The 12572-nt window shown below is 50.6% G+C and overlaps 1 protein-coding gene across 4 annotated transcripts in view; it reads right to left on the reverse strand.

The window, feature by feature from the left end:
* Positions 1-7585: 7585 nt before the first annotated feature.
* FBXO10 (F-box protein 10) overlaps positions 7586-12572 on the reverse strand; it is a 68825-nt gene continuing 63838 nt past the window's right edge. For all 4 annotated transcript variants that reach the window (XM_004747623.3, XM_045081591.1, XM_004747624.3 and 1 more), the window contains 2 exons: positions 11791-11972; positions 7586-9401 (listed from right to left, as the gene is read on the reverse strand). In XM_004747623.3, the coding sequence (XP_004747680.1) occupies positions 9227-9401; positions 11791-11972 (357 nt within the window). In that variant the 3' untranslated portion in view covers positions 7586-9226. The remainder of the gene's footprint in view (positions 9402-11790; positions 11973-12572) is intronic.

A 12572-nucleotide genomic window follows, 5' to 3' on the forward strand; every position in this document is an offset into this window, starting at 1 on the left:
GGGTGTCTCGTGGGCTCTGTCACAGTGGGGACTGTCTGATGAACCTGTCTCCTGTCTCCTCGACTGCGGCCAGCACGAGGCCCAGCTGCAGGCGGTACTGGATGAGTCGAACGAAAGGCGTAGATTTGGGACCCAATCCCTTGACTGGCTGCAGACGGGAATCTGAAGACTCAGGACTAGACTTGCAGAGCCTAGGGCCCCCAGTCCACGGCCAGAGCTGACTCTGTGGGAGGATGAGAGACCTCTCCAGCCAGGACAGAGCCCCATGTCGCAGGTCGCAGAGGCTGGAGCTCTGTGGATAGGGTGAGGCCCGGTTCTGGAAGCAGTTCTGTTTCTGGGCTGCACCGTGTGTCAGCTGATGGATTTGGGATCCTGCCTTCCTTGGAGCAGCAGTGGCGCCCTGGGTCTGAATTTCCTGGGCAGTATACTTGCTGTGGGTTTCGATTTGGGGACCTGCGCTCTCAAACGCGCCCAGAAGCTACTCAGCATTGGTTGGCATGTAAGGATGTTTGATGACTCGGTGGATAGTGAAAAACAAGTCTGGGCTTGGAGGTTAAGCTCCACCCTTTTGTGAATTACATCCAGGTGGTTGTCAAGAGAATTTTTCTGAACCAGAGGAGGGCGTTTGCAAAAACCGACAAGTCTACAGGGAGGGAAAGAACTTCATACTGAATGTCAAGGGCGCACCAAAGACTCTGGGATCTACTGGTGTCTGAGCTGGAAAGGCCCTCCCTGGGATGGAGCCTTCCCCGATCCTCTGTGGCTGTGCAGCAGCAGGGGACAGCTGTTATCACCAGAGTCCCAGTCGCCAGGTGTGTGGCCCCTTTCAGGGTGGATCTTTTGGCTGTCTTGGCTGTGTTTGGCATGGGTTGGTCACGTATTCTTTTGGTAAAATAGATACACATAAACTTTACCTTTAAAAAACCATTTAAGGGTGCCTGGGTGGCTCAGAGGGTTAAGCCTCTACCTTCGGCTCAGGTCATGATCTCAGGGTCCTGGGATCGAGTCCCACATCGGGCTCTCTGCTCAGCAGGGAGCCTGCTTCCTCCTCTCTCTCTCTCTGCCTGACTCTCTACCTGCTTGTGATCTCTGTCTGTCAAATAAATAAATAAAATCTTAAATGGTTTTTTATTTTTTTATTTTTTTTTAAGAATACACCATTCAGGGGAATGAAGTTCGTTCACAACGTTGTGCCACCATCACTGCGATCTGGTTCCTGAACGTTCTCATCACCCCAAAGCAAACCCTGTACCAGTCAAGCAGAAACACCCTGTTCTGACCTCCCCTGAGTCCCTGGCAGCCAGTCATCTGTGTTCTGTCCCTGTGGACTTGCCTAGATGTTTCCATGTGAACACAATCACACAGAATGTGGCCCTCTGTGTGGCTTCTTTCACTTAGACTACATGTTTGAGGTTCACCTGGTCACGTGACTATACACCTGACCTTTGAACAACGTAGAAGTTTGGGGTGCCCACCCCCTGTGCAGTCTAAAGCCGGTCCCTCCCTAACTTCTCGTATCCTACTGTTGACTCGAAGCCCAAACAGCTGATTGACACATATATTGTGAACACACAATGTATGTATTATGTAGCGTACTGTTACAGTAAAGTAAGCAAGAGAAAAAAATGTTATCATGAAAATCATATTAAAGCACATTTAAAATATTGCACTGTATTTCTTGAAAAAAAAAAAACAAAAAACACATATGAGTGGACCTGTGCAGCTCAGACCCAGGTTGTTCAAGGCTTGACTGTGTATGTAGGTAGGAACCCGATTTGTACCTAGAACCCTAAGCAAGGCACTCTGGTAATCAGTGTGCCTCCCCAGCCTCTAGTGACAGGAAGGGGCCCTCAGGAGATGGCAGTGAACACTGACTGTCACCCAACCTTACCTGCCACTGGGGCGACAGGGAAGTCTGTGTCTGGAGGGATGCTGTGAGGAGCAGGAACGAGCCTGGAGAGACAGGTACAGGGTTAGCACTCAAAGTGACATCTTCAGGGTGCTTTTGAGGCAGTGGGAGTGGCCGAGGTCTGTGCTCTGCAGCACTGGGGAGCCAGAACCAGGACCCAAGGGAAGAGAAAATTCAGTTCTTTGCGACAATGCAACGGGAGGAAGTTCACACAGCAGCTGGGCCCACCGTGAAAGAAGACTTGGTGGAGATGAGTCTTGGAATAACTCATTCGGGACAGGTTGTCATTGAATTTCTTTGTGCTCTGGGATTGGTTAGTGTGCTGCTTCCGAGCCGAGGTCATGCCTCCTGCATGTGTTTTCCAGGCTCTGCTCTGATGTGTGTCATTTGTGTCTGATCCAGGGTAGGGGCATCAATACATCCTTTGTCTTCCTCCAACAGAGATGTGAGCAGGAGATCGAAATACCCTGTTTTCCTTTGAGCGGGGGTGAAAATCAAGTATGTGTGCGTTGGAAAAGAGAATATCCTGATCTGTCTCCGGGAAGAGAACTCCTGGTGGGCTCACAGGGCAGAATGTGTTTCCGTGAATACTTGTAGATTCTGATGGGTGTGACACCGTGAGACTTAATTTCTAGGAATGATGGCATCATAGCGTGTGAGCAGGACTCTGAACCACCTCTGTGCCGGTGGGGAGGCGGCCTGTCTTCAGTCGCTCCCACAGAGGTGTGGGACTGATGGGCCAATGTCTAGGACGGCAAATATATCCTCGTGTGGGCCCACCGCAGGGGGCCTTGCCAAATGCAGGGGGTATGTTCTCGGGGGTTGATGCTGTTAACAGTGATGAGGTCAGAGAAGTTATATATAACACATTTACAGGGGCCCTGACTTGGAAAGAGCTAATTAGATAAAATTCTTCAAAGTGTCCCCTCTAGGGATTCCTGGGTGGCTCTGTCATTAAGTATCTGACTTCAGCTCAGGTCATGATCCCAGAATCCTGGGATCAAGCCCTGCATCAGGCTCCCTGCTCAGCGAGAAGCCTGCTTCTCCCTCTCCCACTCCCCCTGCTTGTGTTCCCTTTCTCTCTGTATCTCTGTCACATAAATAAACAAAATCTTAAAAAACAAAAACAAGGGCGCCTTGGTGGCTCAGTGGGTTAAGCCGCTGCCTTCGGCTTGGGTCATGATCTCAGGGTCCTGGGATTGAGTCCCACATCGGGCTCTCTGCTCAGCGGGGAGCCTGCTTCCCTTCCTCTCTCTCTGCCTGCCTCTTGCCTGCTTGTGATCTCTCTCTGTCAAATAAATAAATAAAATCTTTTAAAAAAATAAAAAAAAAACCTTTTATTTTTACATAATGTCCTGATTAGAAAACAGTTGCAACCTTGATGTTTTGAAGACTAAGGTCAGTTAGTGTGACCCCACATTATGTGGGGTGTCCCTCAAGTTGGGTTTGTCTGGGGTTTCCTTGCATTTAGATTCAGGATGTACATTTCTGGCAGGAAAACTAGACCTGCTGCTGTGTTCCAGGGGCGTGGTGTCCCTGTAGAGGCACGTGCTGTTTGTCCTGTACTTGTGGTGTGAACTTTTGTGACTTGGTTAGGTTATGTTCTCTCCATCATGAAGTCACCATGAGTTTTAGCCTCCATTGAGGATTCTTGGTGAATCAATTACCAGGATGGTTGCAAAATTATTTTCTCTTATACAGAGGAAACCCTCTTTTCTCTCCGGTTAAAATAGTTTTTGTTCATTCAGTGATCAGGATAGACTTAGATTCTCATTTTAGTCTATGAACGTTGGTACTATTATTTAGTTTGGTGTTCAGACTGTACCACACTTGGCCATTCTTAGTTCCTTCAAGCTAGCTCCTGTATCCCCATCATTTTGAGGGTTCTTCCTTTCTGGCCCAAGATATTCCAGCCATCCTGTACTTTTCCTGCTGTAACCCTGGAATCAGGAAGCCGAGAAGATACCACAAACGATGGGCCAAAACCAGGAAGTGAAACACCATCCTGACAATTAGACGGAATCTTTAGCCGTGCTCAGGCAAGCATAGTGTTCAAAGCAGATGCTGATGGCTGTGTTGTGAGTGGCTGAGACTGCACCAGGGGGGCCATGCTAGGCTCAACTTCACTTAAAAATGATGCTAATCACAGTGGGTTGGTTCTGGAGCCCCACGGCCGTAACTGCACCTTGCAAAATTCTTGACAAGGGAGAAAGAGCTAATGGGATGAGCATGTTCGAATCGGGAGAAACTGCTTAGGGCTGGAACAGGTCTATCAGGGCCCATAGGAGCCTACTATGAGGTACCATTTGGAGAGGAGGCTTTCTTTGTGTTGGAAGGAATGGGCCCCAGGCTGCTGAGGACCGGGTAGGGTCATGTGCTATTCTAAGACACAATGCTGGCTTGTATCTAGTCTGGCCACACCCTGTCCACCACTCCCTGTACTCAGGACCTCCTCAGGCCACTAGGGTAGGGGCCTCAACAGGATTTGGAGACCTGGACAAAGCTGTGTTGCTCTTTGTTGTGCTCGTACACTCACACCAGTAGGCATCAATGTTTGGGCCTAACTGGCCAGCAGGAAAGGCCAGGGAAGCCACAGTTTAAGCGGTTTGGGTGTGTGTGGGGGGGGCAGCTGAGACCTATTGGGTGCTGGGCCAGGATTAAGCCTTCACCTGTGACAACCCAGTGGAGGGGGACCCTTACTACTGCAGTCTGAAAGCAGATGACCCAGGGAAACACAGTACCCTTGGAGAATCCTATCTTCAGATCTGTAATTGCTACCCAGAGAGCTGGGAGGTCCATCCTGAGATGCAGGACAGGACTCCTCCACTCTGCCTTTGGGCTCTCCCAGACACAGCCAGAGCACTGGAGTGGGTCTCGAGCAGTGACCAGGGTGGTGCGATGGTCTGCAAAGTGGCACATACAAGAGGAGGCCGGGAGCAGGGCAGCCCCAGCAGGCATACGGCTGCTGTCTGCAAATCTTTAGAGGGTTGTCACACAGGGAAGACGGTCCTCCAGAGGCTCCAGAAGGTAGAGATGCTGGGAGTGGGGGTGGGTTTATTTCTTCATCCATCCCTCCATTCATTCATCCATCTACCCACATATCCAACACTTAGTGAGTCTTGGTCTGTGCTGGGCGTAGAGGATCAACAGGGCTTGATTTCACAGGGCATGGGGTAGGGGATCAGACAAATCAACTGATTTTTGCAGTATGTAGGGTTCAGTGCCATCATGGGGTAACATGGGGAGAGGGGGACTATCGAGATTTGAAGGGATCAGGAATGGACTGATACTGAAGTAAGATCCTGAAATATGGGTATGGTTTAGCTAGGGAGATAGATTTTGGCTCACTTGAGGAGACAAAAGAAATTAGAACAGGTTCTCTTGGGCAGGTGTGGGCTGCTGTGTGGGATGGCTAGCCCCGCCCACTCGTGCAGGCCGCTGCAGGGCAGGCTCGCTCCCACACTGCTCTCCCCACCCCCCACCCCAGGGAAGAGCAAGGATGGGTGTCCCACCACCACATCACTTGGGAGGAGATGGCACCATGCGTGTCTCTGCTGTTCTTTTTTTTGTTGCCAAAGCTTTAGCTAACAGCTCTACCCACCCCTCTCCTGCCTACAAGCTCTGAACATTCGGCAGTGAACTTTTACCTGCTGGGCCTTAACAAGCATTACCATTCAGAGCCTTAGTTCCTTCAGTAAAAAATAGGGCAATGACCTCACCCAGTCAGCATTTGGCATGCTGTTGATACTTGATTTTTTTTCTAAAGATTTTATTTATTTATTTGACAGACAGAGATCACAAGTAGGCAGAGAGGCAGGCAGAGAGAGGAGGAAGCAGGCTCCCCGCTGAGCAGAGAGCCCAATGTGGGGCTTGATCCCAGGACCCTGAGATCATGACCTGAGCTGAAGGCAGAGGTTTTAACCCACTGAGCCACCCGGGCGCCCCGATATTTGATATTTCAATGCATCAAAATACACGAGGTTTTGCCGGTTAGGATAAACTGCACTAACATATTTCCCCCAAATGTCTGGTTTCCATGCAGGTTTTTTTTTTCTTTTTTTTTTAAAGACTTTATTTACTTATAGATTGATTTTCTGCTTGGATGATCTGTTACTGATGTGTTAAGATCTCCTACAATTAATGTATTCATATCAATATGACTATTTTGATTAACAATTGGCTTATGTAGTTGGGGGCTCCCATTATTTACAATTGTTAGATCTTCTTGGTGGAGAGTCCCTTTAAGAATGATGTAGTGTCCTTCTGTATCTCTGACTATAGTCTTTAGCTTAAAATCTAGTTTGTCTGATATGAGAATCACTACCCCAGCTTTCTTTTGAGGCCTGTTGACATAAAAGATGTTTCTCCATCCCTTTACTTTCAGTTTGGATGTAACTTTAGGCTCCAAATGGGTCTCTTGTAGACAGCATATGGACGGGTCCTGTCATTTTATCCAGGCTGCGACCCTGTGCCGTTTCATGGGAGCATTTAGGCTGTTCACGGTGAGAGTGATTGAAAGAGAAGTTTTTATTGGTGTCATGTTGCCTGTGAAGTCCTTGTTTCTATAGATTGTCTTTGTCCTTGGTCACTCTTGGGTTCTTTCTTCTTTTATAGAACTCCCCCGCCTTAATATTTCTTGTAGTGCCTGGCTGGTGGTCACATACTCTTTTAAACCTTGCCAGTCTTGGAAGCTCGTTACATCTCCATCCATTTTGAATGTCAGCCTTGCTGGATGAAGTATTCTTGGCTGCATGTTCTTCTCACTTAGTGCCCTGAATATGTCTTGCCAGCCCTTTCTGGCTTGCCAGGTTTCTGTTAAGATTTTACTTACTTATTGAGAGAGAGTGAGAGAGAGCATGAGAGAGGAAAAGGTCAGGAGGAGGAGCAGACTCCCCGCGGAGCTGGGAGCCTGATGCTGGACTCATCCCGAAACTCCAGGATCATGACTGGAGCTGAAGGCAGTCGCCCTCCATAAAGGTTTTTATGCTTGTGGCATTATATTTTCATTTTAATAGTTTGTTTTATGTGTGCATTAGAAAACAGTAACTTTGCATTTAATAGTGATGTAAACATTTTAGTTCAGCGAAGAAATTCTTGGCTAGGATCCTGGATGGGAAAAGGACATTAGGGAACAAGTACTTTAACTTCAGGTAATAACGAGTCCGTATCAGTTGATTTTGACAGATACCACGTGAGACTGTAAGATGGTAAAGCAGGGAAATGCTGGGTGGGGGAGGGTAATACGGGGACTCTGTACTACCTGTCTGCTCACTTGTTCTGTAAATCCAAAATTCTTCTAAAAAAGTTAATTTAAAAAGAGGATTTGAAGAAAAATATTAAGTACCACCTTTCCCCTTAGGTGGCATGCAGAGACGGGGAAAAAGGAGTTCATGATCTCAGAACGTTCTGTACGCTGTCAAGTCCTCTCCTCCAGGTACTGTTTCTGCTCATCTCCACACAGTCCACGGCGCAGGGGGGCACAGTGCCATCCCTGACACGTGGCCATCCAGATCCTGGGACCCAGAAGCGTGGGCACGAGCTGAAGGGACAGGAGACTGTGGGCCTCGGTCTCCTTCAGCCACAGGAGCAGCGCCTCAGGAAGGCCGAGCAGGTGCCTGCACCCAGCCGCCCAGGAACTCTAGCACATACCCAGACCAAGAAAAGTCCCCGAGAGGGTTTCTTTTAAAATATAGAACTTTATTTTGGTTGCAGAGATTTTCATAAGCATAAGTTTACAGAAGAGTCATTACAAAATAACAAAGGCAGCATTTTGTACAGCGACTCACACTGGGGCCACCAGAGAAGTGCAAAGGACCGTGCTGGGACAGTGCGGGGATCGGTGCCCACAGTCCTCAGGGGGAAGCCAGTGCTTCTGGCTCCCTCCAGCCACCCCCCCCCACCCCACCCAGGAGAGCAGCACCGAGGGCCTGGCAGAACCAGCCTGGGAAGCCACTGGCAAGGTGCACGACAGTGCCCCCAGCAGGCTGGTGAAGGCCACGCATGAAAGGCCGAGTGGGAGGGGGGTTGTTCCCTCTGAGCCAGTCCTGCAGTCAGTCCCCATCCTCAGGCAGGTGCCTTCTGAGCCCACCTGGCTCTGGAACCCTCACACATTCACAGTATGGTTCAGTAAAGCCCATCTGACTCAGGCTACTGACCCTACCCCAACCCTGGACTGGGAACCCTGATCCTACTCTCTGGGAGTTTACAGGCAAGTAGGTGGGACAGGGATGGACTTAGAAAACCCCGAAGCAAGGCAGAAAGTGCTCAGTACCTGAGAGGAGGGCAGAGAAAGGGCAACAGAGCCTCAGCGGGGAAGAGCATGGTCGCTGCAGGGAGGGGGCTCTGTGGAGGTGATGTCTCCGCTAAAGCTCAAAGACTAGGCAGGACGTGACATGTGCAGACGGCGAGAAGAGCATGCCAAGAAGAGGACAGTGTGTGGGCCAAGGCACAGAGTGGGGAACCGTAGTGGGGTCAGTAAAGGCAGACAGTTACCCATGTGAGAACACGGACACAGACAAGGGGCCCCGGGCACCTTCATCTCCACCAGTGTGGGGCCAAGAGGGGCAGCCGGTGAGGGTGTGCGCAGGACCTGAACCCTTGCCCGGCATGCCCCGAGCCAGCATCCCCGAGTGTGGGAGCTCCCTGAGGGCAGAGTGGAGTCTCCTGCGTCTCCGCCCCGCCCAGCGCAGTGCCTGGGCTGCTCAAAGGAAGCCTGTGTTTTCAGCATGTCCCTTGTCATCCCTGGGGCAGCTCTTCCAGAGAGGCTCCCTCACCATCACAGTTCAAGTTGAAGGGAACCAAACTCAACTCCTGCAGCCTCTGCAGTCAGCTGGGAGGGTGTGGCCCAGCACAGATCAAGAGAGGCCTGGGAAAGGGGACAATTCTGGGGCTCTTTCCACCTCACTAGGCTCACCTCCTCCCTCAGGAGTCAATCTGCTCTTCCTTGACTCAAGTCAGGGTTTGGTGTGTAAAACCACATTTCCCTGTCAGTCACACAGAAAGACCTGACTGCAGCTTTAGTATCAATTTTCCCCAAACCTTCATCACCTCTATGAGAGCTCAAGTGACAGGAAGCCCACCAATCTGTATCTTTTTCTCAGTCCCCAGGAAGTCTGGAAGCCTGTTTTCTCTGGGCTATGGTGAGTAGGAGGACCGAGACGGGGCCCAGAGCCCCTCAGATGCTGCTTCTTCCATCCCAATGTTGCCTTTACCTCTCAGCTCAGCTGAACACCCATCGGAGCCTGAGCGCAGGGTACGGGGTTGCTGCTCTGGGAGTCTGGACAGCCCTCCAGCCGCCCCATGCCACAGCTCCCATCCTTACAGAATGGTGCAGAAGACGCTGCGGTTGCTGTGGTAACCACCTTCCACGCGGGCTGTGATCCTAGTCGCCATGGCTGTCCCCTTCTGCCCACTGTGGGCTGCAGAGGGGCCTCGGAGAGAGCTCTCAAGGTGAGGCCGTGCCGGTGGGTTCACCAGGCGCCACGTGTCAGACCTGGAGGTGCAAAAGGACAGTCCATGAACTGAGGGCCTGGGGCGTTTGCTGAATGCCCCACACAATCTCACCTCTGGTTCAGGATCACTGGATCCAGGTGTAGGTGGTGGGACACGTGTGACGCTAAGAGACAAAAGTCCTGGATTCTAGTTCCAGCTATACTTGCGATTCTGCACAAAAGTCTGGAGCAGTTCCCTCTAGAAGCCTGAATTTCCCCATCTCTGTCAGGACGTAGAGAACATCAGTGACTTCTCTTCTTTTTCATACCAACCCCCTGCCCAAATGTATGACATGCATATATACAGAAGCTTTATTCCTAATCACCCAAAACTTCAGCTGGTGAGCAGATAAATGGTGTGGTACATCCACATAATGGAATGCCATTTGGCAACAAAAAGAGTGACATGTGACACCATAGGCACATGTCAGGTACACTAGGGTAAGTGAGAGAAGCCAGACCAGAAAGACCACATTCTGTATGATTTTTTTTTTCCCATGACATTCTGGAGCCTGTAAATCTATAGGGGACAGAAGCTGGAGAGTTTCCAGTCCAAGTTCTTATGGAGATTATGAAGGGTCGGGGAAAGCTTTGCTCAGGGCTTCCTGTCATCTGAGTTACAAGGAATGACCTCTTAACACCATATTGTATTTGTTTTAGCCAGTGACCATGCCTTCTGTGCATTTTTATGACGATTTGCAATAAGCAGAACTGTAAAGGCATGGAGAGCTGGAAGCTGGCTGCTGTGGGTGAGCAAGAAGCCTGCAGGTGTGCTCCAGGAGCTGCTGGCATTGGAGTGTGGCCGCAGCCAGGAAGCCTGGAAAGAAAAATCAGGGCCCAACAGTGCCTGTGGGATAATGGCCGGCTGACAGCTCTGTGCTTTCTGTATCCTGGGGTCCCCAAAGGGGCAGGAGGAAGCAGACCTCAAGGAGTCCACAATATGATCTGCTGGGACGTAGGTAAAAAAGATTAGAACTTCTATTTTTTTCCTACGTCATAAGTTAAGAATATATAAAACAGGGCGCCTGGGTGGCTCAGTGGGTTGAGCCTCTGCCTTCAGCTCAGGTCATGATCTTGGGGTCCTGGGATCGAGTCCCGCATTGGGCTCTCTGCTCAGCAGAGAGCCTACTTCCCCTCTCTCTCTGCCTGCCTCTCTGCCTACTGTGATTTCTCTCTCTGTCTGTCAAATAAATGAATAAAATCTTTAAAAAAAAAAAAAAGAATATATAAAACATACATATATGGCGTTTCCTCAAAAACTATTTTTATAGAAAATGTATAATTAAAAAAGGAACAGAGGAAAAAGGGGCTCCATCAGAGGATTCTGACCATGGATGTGGCAGGACCAGAGCTGACAGACAGAATAAGCTGGTAGGATGCACAGGACAGCCTGCGGAGGCGGGGCAAGGACACAAGGCAGGAAGCTGGCGCTGCAGGCCAGGGCCATCAGAGTGCAGGAGTGAGGCCTACAGCAATGGCTGCCTTCTGAACCAGCACGGCAGCGAAGCAAGCAGAACACGGTCCATCCATAGACCAGTGCAACAGCACCCTGGCAGCAGGGCCACAGGGTCAGGGTGATGGGTGCTGAGACGGGAACAGGGGTGATGGCAGTTGGGAAGAGGAGGGGACCTAGTAACTGACTGACTGAACTGAGATGTTAGGGAGAAGTTGGTCGCAGAGGTTTTGCTGCCACAACAGAGTGGAGGGATGGTGAGGTCACTGAAATGGGCGCAGGGAAGGACAAGGAAGATTAGGGCAGAAGAGTGTGAAGAGTGCTACATGGAGGCAGAGGTATTAAAAATAAGTGACAGCAGCAGTCACAGCAGTTAACATTTCGGGACTACCTCCAGCTGTTAGGTCATGTGACCTGAGTTTCTCTCAATTTGGTGCTACACTGCAAACATCGCTAACTGGATTTTTTTTTTTAAGATTTTATTTATTCATTTGACAGAGATCACAGAAAGGCAGAGAGGCAGGCAGAGAGAAAGGGGGAAGCAGGCTCCCCGCTGAGCAGAGAGCCCAATGCGGGACTCGATCCCAGGACCCTGGGATCACGACCTGAGCAAAGGTAGAGGCTTTAACCCACTGAGCCACCCAAGTGCCCCATAACTGGATTTTATTAAGGCTCCAGGTGCCGAGTAACTTGCCCAAGGTTCCACAGCCAGTGACCAGCGGAGCTGAGATCTGCACCCCCATACCATGGACTCTTAAAGCCTCTTCCCTCCCAGGGAGGCGGGTGCGGGGCCTCAGCATCGGCCTGAATAACCCGACCAGGGCTGAGAGCTGGCGGGACTGAGGGGAGCAGGGGCTGCCACAGTCACGGGGCCTGGCTTCTCCCATGACCTCACTGTGGTTCTGGAAGATGGGTGTCCGCAGACGGCAGACACTTACTTTTTCTTGAACACCAAGAACTTGTTGTTTTGCAGGACACATTCCCTGTTGTTGGAGATCTGCTGAAAGATGGTCTTGCTGGTCTTGCCCTGGAAGATGATGTTCTCCTGCACCAGGGCCTTGGCGCGGCCCCGCACTGCAATGCCGTAGGCCCGGAACGAATGGATCCGGTTCTTGATTACCTGGGAGAGACCATCAGAGCCTGTCATACCTTGGGGACTCCCTGACTGGTGAGGGGGCCAGGTAAGGGCAACAGCAGTTCTAAAATGGAGTGGTAAGAGCATGCTCGGGCAGCACTGCGCCATGGGAGCTCAGGGAATGGCGATCGAGATCCAAGTGGGGAGAATCAGGGAAGGCTTCCTGAAGGGGATAACAGGTAAGCTGTCGGAGCTTACCAGATGCAGAGCAGGGGACAGCTGTTCCAGGAAGAAGGAACAACATGCAAAGGCCTGGCACAGAGGGGAGGTTGTACCAGAGGCAAGAACCATAGGCAACCTGAGGCCACAGCGTGTCTCCCCCAACCCCTCTTCCTCTGTTTCCACAGTTTTCAGATGTAGAGCCAAGGAATTCTTTCCTCCTTGCCCAAGTCACTACTCAAGAAGCTGCAGAGCCAAAAAAAAAAAAAAGGCTTTGGGATGGTAATTTCATGAGTGCAGGGACTGAGTCAGTCCAGCTCAACACTGAAACCCTAGCACCCAGCGCAGTGCTTTGCAGACAATTCTGGGGGAGACAGGCAGAAGAGCAGGTGCAAAGCATTGTGGGAAGTGCTCTGTGAGGTGGGG

The sequence above is a fragment of the Mustela putorius genome, unplaced genomic scaffold (assembly GCF_011764305.1).
Source record: "Mustela putorius furo isolate JIRA1106 unplaced genomic scaffold, ASM1176430v1.1 tig00000580_pilon_pilon_pilon, whole genome shotgun sequence".
NCBI lineage: Eukaryota > Metazoa > Chordata > Mammalia > Carnivora > Mustelidae > Mustela > Mustela putorius.